The sequence below is a fragment of the Asparagus officinalis genome, chromosome 5, assembly GCF_001876935.1.
Source record: "Asparagus officinalis chromosome 5, Aspof.V1, whole genome shotgun sequence".
Taxonomy (NCBI): domain Eukaryota; kingdom Viridiplantae; phylum Streptophyta; class Magnoliopsida; order Asparagales; family Asparagaceae; genus Asparagus; species Asparagus officinalis.
In genome coordinates this window covers 50520049-50532678 of record NC_033798.1, presented here as the reverse complement: position 1 = coordinate 50532678, position 12630 = coordinate 50520049, and the positions used below count along the sequence as shown (strand labels likewise).

At 39.1% G+C, this 12630-nt stretch overlaps 1 protein-coding gene across 1 annotated transcript in view; it reads right to left on the bottom strand.

The window, feature by feature from the left end:
- LOC109841817 overlaps positions 8192-12630 on the bottom strand; it is a 26204-nt gene continuing 21765 nt past the window's right edge. Inside the window, exons 3-4 of the mRNA XM_020410755.1 lie at positions 8844-9016; positions 8192-8307 (exon numbers count right to left, since the gene is read on the bottom strand). Coding sequence (XP_020266344.1) covers positions 8192-8307; positions 8844-9016 — 289 coding nt within the window. The remainder of the gene's footprint in view (positions 8308-8843; positions 9017-12630) is intronic.

The following is a 12630-nucleotide window of genomic DNA, read 5'->3' as shown; positions in this document are numbered from 1 at the left end:
TTGGGGCTCATTCTTCACATCCCATTTCTGAAGGAGTTTTCAAGATGCTTTCGATAGCCAGTTATCATTCAGTAGTGTATTTCACCCCCAGACAGATAGTCAGATAGAGAGGGTGAACTAGGTGTTGGAGGATATGCTACGTGCATGTGTTATAGATTTCCAAGGTAACTGGGAGGACCACATCCCATTGATTGAATTTTTATATAATAATAGTTATCAAGCTACTATCGGAATGGCGCCATATGAAACATTATACGGTAGGCCTTGCAGATCACCTATATGTTGGACATAACCAGAGGATAGTCTATTGCTTGGACCTGAGCTAGTGAGACAGACTACAGAAAAGATAGTAATAATTCAGGAGTGCATTCTTGTAGTGCAATGTTGTCAGAAGAGTTATGTAGATCAGAGACGACGACCATTAGAGTTCCAGATTAGGGACTATATCATGTTGAAAGTGTCACTGATGAAGGGAGTTCAACAATTTGGTAGACGGGGAAAGCTTGCCCCACGATATATTGGTCCATTTATGATAGTTGAGTGTATTGGAGCCATTTCGTATCAGCTAGATCTTCCAGCATCGATGTCAAGCATACATGATGTCTTCCATATTTTGATGCTTAAGAAGCATCTACATTACGAGGAACAACAGCGGGTGATAGAAATGCCAGAAGTGGAGATTCTTGATGATATGACTATTATAAAATCCATGTGTGTATTCTTGCCAAGGAGGACAAGATACTTACAAAAAAAATGATATCTTTAGTTAAAGTTCAATAGAATCAGAAAGGAGCTGAGGAAGTTTCTTGGGGCGCGATGAGGATATGCATCGTGATGACTTGCACCTATTTGAGCAAGTAAATTGTTTGGATATGATTCGCCTATGTTTATGATAATCTACATGCTCATATCTATACTTAACGCTAGAATGGTGGTATTAACACTTAGCTCCTAATTATTCAGAATACAAGGTATATATATGGGGGTTCCTTATTTGGATTTTTTGCCTGACGTACTTGTTCTGCTTAGTTAGAAGTTAAATGGGTGTATTTGTATTCTAGATTGTTAAGTATAAATATCGAGGAGGATTCTCAGGAGCACGGAGATGTTATGCATCGCGACTACCCACACCTGTTAGACTATGTGGATTGATTGATTTGATTTTGTATTTATGATTATCTATATGTTTAGATTTACATTTAATGCTAGAAAGGGGATATTGACACTTAGCTCCTAATCATTCGGGACACATGGTATATATATAGGGGGTTTCTTGCTTGGATTTTTAACCCGACGTATTAGTCCCGTTTAGTTAGGGGTTGAGTGGAAAAATTAGCATTCTAGATTGTTAAATGTAGTTACTGATATGTGTCATATCTGGGAATTAATGGTACGAGATGTGTACGGGAGGGTTTCCTTGTCTGGATTATCCCCTCTTAGTGCTTTTCTCTTATTATTAATCTCTAAGATACGATTATGGAATTCCGGGGACAAAATTCTTTTAAGGAGGAAGAATGTAAAACCCTGTGAATTTGAATATTATGTGATAAATAAAATGAATATGTTATATGGTGATAAATAACATATTTTGATGTTTGAGTATGTTAGGAATTGATTTGAGATCAACTCAGTGTATATATGTGAGTGGACGAGAGAAACATGCACGAAATATGCACAAAAAATAGAAGAAAAACTATAAAACCTCTGCTAAGTCGACTTATAATACGACTTGCCGCAAGTCGACTTATCAAATCCGTAAGTCGACTTACTATAAGTCAACTTGTCAGATCCGTAAGTTGACTTATAGGCTGATTTCCAGTTTTCTTTTGGGGTTCGGGTTATATTCATTTTGTTTTGATCCCAGACTTATATAAACCCTTTTAAACCCTATTTTTGCTGTACTTTTTCATGAGAATATAGCTACCACCCCTTCTCTAAAACCCTAGTTCTAATTTTTGAGTTTTTGAAAGAGTTTGGTGGGTTCACTGATAGGAAGGTGATATCTGTGTTTGTAGCAAAGGAAGAGGTCTTGCACGCATGTTGGAAGGATCAACAACGAATTGAGGAAAGATTATCTTCATCCAAACTCATCCCCATAGTTAAATAACTTATTTAGATGTTTAATATGATGTTGAATATGTGTTTTCATGCTTTAATCTTAACCTTAGGTATTAAAAGTCAGATTTTTTATATTAAATCTTAAACCAATGCTAGATTAAAAATCTTTTCTTACTGTTTATGATAGAATAATGATCATGATATTAAGGTTTCAATTAATTTTTATTTTTAATCTTTTAAACATGCTTAACTCATGCAATAACCCTAGTTTGATGTTTAATTATCTTTTTCATGCTAATTAATCATGCTTAATCTTAGGTTTGTGACACCTAAATAACTTAGACATGTTTAAACAAATTTTATATCTATGTTCATGTAACATTCCAAAATTTTTTTTCCCTTGCATTGATCGGATACCGTTACCGACACCAATCCATAAATTAGTAGATGTTTTTCTTCATTGCATCTCATATAATCTTCTAGTATGAGAATTTAACTTAGTAATTCTCATATTGTGATCTAGTTAACTAAGTCATAGCATGCATACAAACTTAGCATGTAAACCTAAGTTAACCATGATTTAAACCTTGATTAGAGATAACCAAATCATTAAATACCTAATGTGAAACTCTCTAATTAACATAGTTTTTATATTTGTTCAGCCATGTTAGTGGGGGAAATTTTGCATAAAACCCCTCAACTTTGGTCAAATTGAGGATTTCTCTTCACATGGGCTTATATATATGTGCCCTCCACCTCTCACCTTGCCATTTTTAGAAGAAAAATCTCTTAAAACCTCCTCCCTCTCCTCTGAACATCTCCAGCACCTCTCCTCTTAAAAAAAATATAAATTAAAAGATTTCCAAAGCCTTCATCTCTCAAGAACATTAAAGAAGAAGGAGTGGAGAAAGAAGGTAGTTGAGGGCTTTGGTGGAGGAAGTGGGGCAAAGGCAAAACCCTAGGTAAAACTCTCAGTTGCATGTTGTTATTAAGGATGTTAGAACTGAATTATATAGTTAATTTAGATTTAGTCTTGCATGTAACATTTTAGGGCATGCATGTCAATTTATCTTGAAACAGAAATTTCGTGTAGAAATTTCCAGCAAGATACACTACCACTAAACAGATCATAACGTTCTTGTACATATCCAAATGAAGAAATTCTTTCTGTTATAAAAACTAGACTTTCTTGGCTTTCATTTGAGACTCTGTTTGCTTAATTCTGAGATCATTTACTTGTTTGAAAGTATGGTTTAACTCATTGCATGTGTCTGAAACTGTCTGCCTGAGCTATGTCCTTTGTAAAGAACATATATCTCAACATATACCATGCATGCATGAAATTCTTTCTGTTCTAGAAACTACATATTCGTGGATTTAATTTGGGATCTTGTTTGTTTAATTCTAAGATCATTTACTAGTTTAAAAGTATGGTTTAACTCAGTGCATGTGTCTGAAACTGTCTGCTTGAGTCATGTCCTTTGTAAAGAGCATATATCTCAACATATACCATGCATGCATGAAATTCTTTCTATTTCTAAAACTAGACTCAATTTTATTTATGTTGATAGGGGTTTGAATTAATTTGAATAATGTTTGGTAGGCCTAAACCTAGTTCTAATAGCTAGCGTATGTGCTGGAAATTCCAGTCTACCCCCCTGTGTTGTTTTGCATGTAACATGCATTTTAAAAATGCAAAATTGATGAAACTCATGGGACATGGAAGCTAATCCATAATATTACTTACATACAAAGTATGAGCTCTTTGGGATATAGTTAAGTACCCGAAATAAATTATTCATCCCAAATGATGATTTCTGTTTTTCTGCTACAGTTTTGATATGTGTAGTTTTCTGAGAGCATGACTCTAACTATACACCATGCATTGATGAAAAAGTTTTATATTCTGAAATTAGACTCATAATGGAGTCATTTGAGACTAGTTTCATGCATTTTGGACATCAATTGCTGTACCATCTATTCACCTAAATCTGCTGCATGTACACTACTTAGGTTGCTGTGCATATTAGAGATATTAGATGCAATCATCTAGGGTGTAGCTTATACCATGATATAAGTTTTAAGTTAAAGTTTTAAAAGACATAGTGTCTAGAATCTCATGTGGGTATACATGTATATATAGGACAGAGAATCTTGGATTCATTCGTTGGCCGAGAGGATCCCGACATAATCGGTAGGTAACCTTTCATTGTTTCCTCTCAAGTCTTTGAGAGTTCGATTGATTACTTTCTTGAAATTCCTGCGAGTTAGTTTCCCATGCTAATTGTATATCTTATCATTTTCATAATATTCCTATTTGATTCACCTCATGCATGGGCTCGTTGTTGATTGGTATCATTGCTATCCTAATGTTGTTTATTTCAATTTTATACCTTCGATATCCTTGAATGATTTCATTGCAACAATTCGAATTGATTCGATGGTTCAACTATTGATAATGATAGTATTCCTCTCTTCGTTGATGATTGATTGTCTATATTCATGGATTATGCCCTGTGTGAAGTAAGCTTCACCGGTGGGTGGTAATGTTATAGTGTCCCGGTGGGACAATGCCCTGTGTGAGGACGCTCACCGGTGGGTGTATAAAGGCATGCGCGGTTTATTGATTATCCCATGATTGGGGAGTTTGGAATCCTGAATATTAGACATTGATTATTCATCTTTACATGTTATTTCACTTCGGTCAATGATTATGATATAAGAATGGCAACTTAATGTTGAGACCCCGTTGTTCAAGTTTGATATCTATGTCTATCATTTTCATTCGTTCCCTTGGATTGTACCCGAGATTTTTTATGGTTACCTATTGGGCCTTAGGCTCACCCCTATTGTTTCTGAATCCACTCGCAGGTCATACAACTGGCAAGGATAAGGGCATTGCAGACCCTGAATTTGAAGATTAGCTCCAGAGGAAAATCTTAATAGGAGTTAATTATGTTCACTTTTGTAGTACCTTTGACTTATAAAACATGTATTAATGTTGTATCCACTGCTATTATTGTAATGTTTTGTATTACCCTTTAGTTCTCTTCTATTGTGGTATTCAATGGACTCTGCTGTCAACCTCGTGATCTTGGGTATTGCATATGCATCTCTACTGCTTTATTTTTCACCCTTCAGTATATCTATGTTGTGATGTGCATAAAGATTTAGCAGGTAGACCCTTCTTATTACAGATAGGTCATGCTCAAATTTTTATGTACCTCCCAGAGGAGGGGCGTTACAGTTCATATTTATAAACGATCATGCTATGGCAATCATTTGATATTTCAAGTCTTTATTGAAAATCTTGTATAATCATGTTATTAACCCTAATTAGTTTTTATCTAAATGCTAAATCATGTAAACTAAACTCTGTGAATTAGTTGTACATGTTTATAACCTGTTTCCTAAGTTCCATTTTGAATAGAATGAGTTTTGTTTGAGAAATATCGCAGAAAACGTCGAAAGGACAACCTGAAAGTTGACTAAGTCGACTTATAAGTCAACTTGCCGCAAGTCAACTTATGCCAGGCCATGAGTCAACTTACCATAAGTCGACTTGTCAGGTTTATAAGTCGACTTAAGGGCAAATTTCCAGACTTTTCTAGTTTTGTTTTGCACTATTTTGAGACGAGTTCGTGGGATTTGAGCCACACTTCTTTACACGTACATTCACGCATACACAAGTACAATGCCTTTGCACACACATGGGTATCCCAAGGGGGTTCATATTGATTTTTTGATCCTATTATAATAGAGTAGTGATTGTTCATACACTCGGTGGATATCGTTAATGAGCAAAACTCTGTACTATATGGGATAGTATGTCGATATACGAGATATACACAATTTATGCATAAGATGGATATCGTTGATGAGCCCAGTTCAGTGCTACATAAGGTAGTGTATCAATATTCCATATGTACAGGCCATTAAGTTTGGTTTGGATGCTTTGTATAGCAGTCCGTCCGCACAAGTGTGCGATGAGGCTTGTAAACCGTCTATTTATGGTGATTGTTAGCCATTTATTTGGATACCTATATGGTAGGTTGTTCCGCACTCAGGCTATGTGTTGAGTTCGCAATGAGACTAATGAGCTATATACACAGTTTAGGATAACTACAGAGTAGTCTGCGACTTTAAGACTGTTTATTTATAGCCTAAGTTTTGGGTGGATGTCAAATATGAGTTCAACTCATCTTTGAGATATATGACCGAAATACTTTGCTCTTGAAAGTATACGGGATTGTATGTTGGTATTTATTTTATCTTTCCAGTGATTATTGAAGATATTATAAATACGATGTAATGATATCTTTATATTTCTTTACTATTTTATTTACTTGTTAGTTGGGATCAATTATTAGCGATTCACAATTTGAGATATATAGTATATACATGAGGGTTTACTTGTTTGAATTATTTCGCTTGACGTACTATGTCTTGTATTGTTGATTATAATTATTGATTTCATTTAGATTGTTTATCTCTAGATTGGTATTAATGTTTAGGCATCTACAATTTGTGGTATATACATGATGATTTCCTTAATTGGATTATTTCGCTCGACGTACTACGTCTCATGTTATGGGTTTCTAATTATCGATTTCATTTAGATTGTTTATATCTAGATTGGTATTAATGTTTAGGCATCTATAATTTGAGACATATGGTATATACATGATGGTTTCCTTATTTGGATTATTTCACTCGACGTACTACGTCTCATGTTGTGGGTTTCTAATTATAAATTTCATTTAGATTGTTTATATCTAGATTGGTATTAATGTTTAGGAATCTATAATTTGAGACATATGGTATATACATGAGGGTTTTCTTGTTTAGATTATTTCGCTCGATGTACTACGTCTCGTGTTGTAGGTTTCTAAATGTTAATCCCATTTAGATACGGGGGAAGGTAGGCTATGCTTAATAGATAGAGCCTTCACTTCACCTAGTAGCCCTTCTCCTTTGGGCAGATGGAGGTAATCTTGCTGTAACACTCTGATGCTCTTATTGTTGTTCTTTTTGTTGTCATCTTTTCTTCCAGGCGGTACAGAGGTACGGAGAGCCGCAGGATAACAGAGTTCTTGCATAGTCACCGGCACATGAAGTTTTAGAGACTCCACAGTAGATTTTCATTATTTTATTCAGACATTAGAGTTTCATTCTTATATTGTAAAGGCAGTGTGCCTTAGTACGATTTTAATTGATTCATGTTGACATTTTTATTATATCAGTTATCAGATGGGTTACTGTTAAGACATGATTCTTTTTTTTATGAGATATCTTTTTTATATCATGTCTATTGCTTTCATTTACATATTTGATTGTTTTGTACCTACACTTTTGTTTGATTCCAATAGAGGATATTACTATAATTGGTGAAATGTGTTTATGCACAGTGTAGGTGCATGGCAGGTTTGACATCTCTGGGTTCACCCTGGACTACAATCTTGTGTGAAACCAGTGGCGCCACAATAGTCCCTTCCAAAAGTCATTCCCGCTCCTTTAGAGCGGTTTGAACCTATTCGGAAGCTAAGCTGAGAATGTTGGATGTAGCATATCGGAGGGCGAGCAACTCCTGGACGTATTTCTACACCAACCACAAACGTGTTTGGTATGGAGAAGCTGCATCAGTGCCAATTAGCCTAGTCAAGCTATCCAAGTATACTTGCAAGACCGGTTTGCACTCCTCAAAGGAGCAGCCTTCATCCAATGCCATTTTAATGTTGTCGTGGATAAAAGTCTGAAAGTTCTCGATCGTTCGATTCATGGCCCTTTTCCACATGCGAGCTGCGGGGGAGAGGAGAGCTTCATCTGCTATCGACATTGGAGCTTGAACTTGAGCACTGGTGGCCACAATCGTGAGTGTTGTAGTGGACACTGCCAATACTGAGGGCTCCACCATTATCATTGAGGTCTTAGTTGAAGAAGAGATTTTAACTTCGATGACCGGTTTGATGGTTGTTGAGATTGGAGCTGAAGTCACGATAATCATCAAAGAAACTAGAGCCTCTTCTTGAACTAGTGCCTTCTCTTCCTAAATTGGTGCCTCTTCTTGAACTAGCGCCTTTTAAGTTTGAGTCGGAGCCTCGGTAGGTGAGTCTACTTGTTCAGTGGCATGCAGTTAAGGTGAGGTTGACGCCCCCGCATGCAAGAACACCAACAAACAACTCCATTTGTCGATAGCCTCCCTCTCCTCTTCTTCTTTAGAGGAGACGGCGATAGCTGCCTCTGTCATTCCTACATTAAGTTGGAACAAACGTGAGGTGGTCATATTTAACTTAATGATTAAAAAAGGAGTAAAAGAATTGATATCTTCTGAAATAATCGGTTGAGTATTTTGAGCCATCACTTGTTGATCCGCAACGAGTGTCGACACCATCGCCTTCGAAGTTTACGGGATTGGTTCTGTTGCAATGATGGAAGGTGGTAGGATGGCCTCGGTATCTGAGCGGGTTGAGACAATAGATGTAACCACCCCTAAACTTGGCTCAAGAATAGTTGTGGTGTGGTCTTCCCCCGCTTCTGTAGTCATCACTACTTCATCGTGGTGGGCTTTCTTGGTCACCTCCTCCTCAGAAGGACCAGCCTCCATCTCCCGTTGACATTTTGTCAGAACTGGGAGATCAAGAGCGAAGGTGGGTATCTACATGTGTACTGCAATAGGGCCCCTGAGCTTCTCTAAAAGTGCCCCTGCCCTAGCCAACTCCACGGCCACTTCCTTTTCTCCATAAGGGTCAGCTGGGAGGGAGCGTAATGAGTTTGGAACTCCTCACCCGAGAAGTCATACAGCCCCTCATAAGCCCCAAAGTCTTCAAGAGGAACCTCTTCAAAGTCCTTAACTTGGCGTTCTCCTCGTGTTAATGCACGGGGAAGTTCATCTAATCGATGCCTCTGCGCCCCCAAACAAGGCTTATAAGGATTAAACCCTTCAGAAGTCACACTCACACTTCGATACCACTTACAATATGTCAGTGTATGACAAAATGGGTGATCCTTGAGCGACAATCTGAAATGTGCGCTGGTACACCCCCCTTGAGTCCAAAACAAGCCCCACGCTCCATCAATCAAACTCTCTTCCCAGCTCAACTAAGAGCTTGTATTCCCCACATACAATTGGTCGTACCCGAATTGATGGGCAAATCAATAGGGGAGATAGGGCTCCATGTGGCAGACTGAGCCTCTCTGGAAGACATGATAGCCTGGCCGAATGTTGAACAGCCATCAGAAGCTACCCAAAGATAAGGCAGTATAGTTGTCCCATGTTAGCATGTCCCAGAGAGACTCTCCAAATCCTCCATCAGAGCAGTACGGAAAGCATCGGTAGAAGTTATAATTGCTAAAGAAAGATAAAGCTTTCCTCATCTCCACAATTTGCTTGTACTTCCATGACAACTTCTACAGCCATTGAACAAATGGAATTAGCTTCCCTTCCTGACCTGCGGCTGACACACTCATCAAGCACTCATAGTGATGCACAAACCATGCCATCAGGTAGGTGTATGATAGGCTGACGCGGGGGTTAGGAGTTTTGGCTACTTCTTCTCCTTCCTCCTGTTCGACGTATGACACCTTGTAGAATTGTATTATCAACGTACGGAGCCCGCTTTGTATGCACGCCACCATAGCTGGCAACAGTGTATATGATCGTTCGTAAGGTAACAGACAAATTGATAGACGACCTCTACTAGGATCACCTCAAAAGATTGTGTGGGAACCACACATCTTTTCAGCCACAACATAAGATACTCATCTAGTAGGGCCTTAGTTAAGATCGGGGTCTTGACCTGGTGGTGGATTGATTTAAAAGTCATTCCTACCTTGAATCCTCCTCCATCATGTTTGAGGGCTTCTAAGACCTTACCCTCGAATATTCTCTTCTCCGCCTCTACCTGATGACACACGTTTAGCGGTAAGATGGGCATATTCTTGTTGTCGGTGTTCTGAAATAGGTAATATGCCTAATTTTTGTGGCTGATACCCGGAGTCCTCTTCTTCTTCCTCATATGATCCACCACTCTAATGGTGTGTAGGCAGATGTGGTAATGGCAGTACAGCTCCCAAAGAGTCTCCGTCACCTTAGGGAATTTGTCTGAGAGAAATTCAATCTCTGGTTGGCCAGGGACATAGTCCTCATACAGGAATTCTCCCATCGGTAGTCCCAACACTTCATACATCTCGTGAAGTATGAAGCCCAATTCTCTATTTGGTGTGATGAATGTGCCAGTCTCGGGGAAGTAGAGCTCTAATAAACTCTAGAATTGTAGGGCGTTGATCTTGAGACCAAATTGTGTGGCTCTGATGGCAGAGTACAATTCTGTACCCTGCATATTAGAGTTTTCCTCTAATATAAACCCTGTGATCCTAGACCACCAAAAGCTGTTGTTTGGCGTAGAGTTGATTCACTTGGGTGCTCTAAAATCTTTGGAAGTAAATTGCCCCCCGACATTGAAGAAGCGATGACGGAAAGCCTCCGCCACCGCTGTCGCCTCTCCCATCGGCAAATCGCTTTGCAGTAAGCCTAGGTGCAAAGCGGTGATGCACTTGCTAGAGTTGTCGATTCCAAACCCAGTTATTGAACCTATGAAGATCCCACAAGTGACTCCATCTTGAGCAGGAGTCAGGTCCTAATTAATTACTCTCGGTACAGAGAGTGATCGCAGCTTGATGATCGAGAATCCCCTCGTCATGCTAGGGATGAAATTGCTAGCATCGCCCACGATGCGGAGCCATTTGCTCTTGCCAAGTAGCATACTTGTCGGATCAGCTACTTCATCACCAAAGAGGAAATGGAGCTTCTTCATTTTCAGACGATGAGAATCAGTCATCGTCGCGTCGTTTATGATTTCCTACAGCGTTAGATAGTGTCACTTGGGCATTTTCCACTCTAACTCCGTAGGGCTATCTACAGAGAAGACGGGTACAGGTTTAAGGAGGGGGAACCTGGTAGGAGCAGGGAATCTTTAAACTCGACTATAGGTGGCTAATATTTCTAACCCTCGTAAGAGCCTTGTAAAATATAGCCATTGGTATAAATCAAAACGATAATCGAAGTTAGAAATTATTGACAAGAAATCAAAAATTTCACTAAGTCCTCAATATAGGCGAGCTACGTTGTGTAGGCAAGGTCCATTATGTTGGCAAGCTAACAAAGCTCGCCTGACATAATGAACCTCGTCTGCTAACGAGCTTTGCTTGACAAGCAAAGCTCGCCTAAAAAGCAGAGTTCGTCTAACGAACAAAGGTCGCCTGACCAAGCGAAGCCCGCCTAAATAGCAGAACTTAGCCATAATTTACGAAGCTCTCCATAAGATGAATGTAGGCTGTCTAAAAATCACAATAGATAGCTGATCCCCCATCAAACGCCGATGATAGAGGTTACAATCTGACGACCTTCACGACAACCGATGAAAGCTCTAATCAACAGCCTTCACAATCAACATCGGGAGTTACAATTTAACGACTCTCATATTTTCAAGGAGCCAAGATGAAGATTACAAGATGGTGATCTTTGCAACGCACTAGCAAAGGAGACTACAAATTGACGGTCTCTTCAAATTCAGACGCGGAGCTCACCTATGCGTCCCAGATTCAAAACGCATAGCTTGTGGCCGCGTTCCAAACTCCCAGAACAAAACACGGAGGTCCTCCCCGCGTGTCAACACCAAAACGCAGAGGTCCTCCCCACATGTCAACATCAAAACGCCAGAGTCGGACCTGCGTTGCAACATCAAAACGCGGGGGTCAGACCTGTGTTTTTTGTGTTTGACTGGTTCAAACAGAACCTATACGGTTTTAAAACTGTATCTCCACTTAATGGGGTCGGTTACACCCCATTATGGAGAGATTTTAGGGGGGATTACACCCCTTAAACTCTTGAACAGTTCTAAAACTATTTCCCACGATTTGGGGGCGGTTACACCCCACTTAGGAGTGATTTAAAGGGCGGTTACACCCCCTTAATCCCCTATAAATAAGAAGAAACTTAACTGAGTTAATGGTTAGAACTTCTTAGCTCGGATTGACCTTGGAGCTTGGCAGCAAAGAGAGGATCTTTGGAGCATTCTCAGATTTGGAGATCGACCACCAGAACTTTCTTCTGGCATTGGCTTACTAACCGATTTTCGGTTCAAATCAACTCTTTCATAGAGTTCTTCTAGACTCATTCAGAGTTCTAAAACTTGCTTTGCAAGTTCTCCACAGTGTCAAACCGTGAGGAGAAGACATCGCTCCAGTGAAGCAAAACGTCAGATCGTCAACGGAGAGCAAACAAGACGCGAGCATTTGAGGGAGGCACTCCATCGCCACTGTGATGAACCCAGAATTAAACAAATAGGAGAATCTAGATTAATTGTCCTCTCCTTTATAATCAGAAAATCCAATTGTAATTAAGGTCAAAGGAATACAAATCAAATTTTTCTTTCATTTCTTTTACTACAAATTTTCCACCAAACAATGAACAACGCCTGTTCATTTTTCTAAGTTTTGTCCATTGGTCATTAAACCTACTTAAAGACGGCTGTGGAACGTTGGAGGAGGCAGCGGCGATGCTAGAGGCGGTAG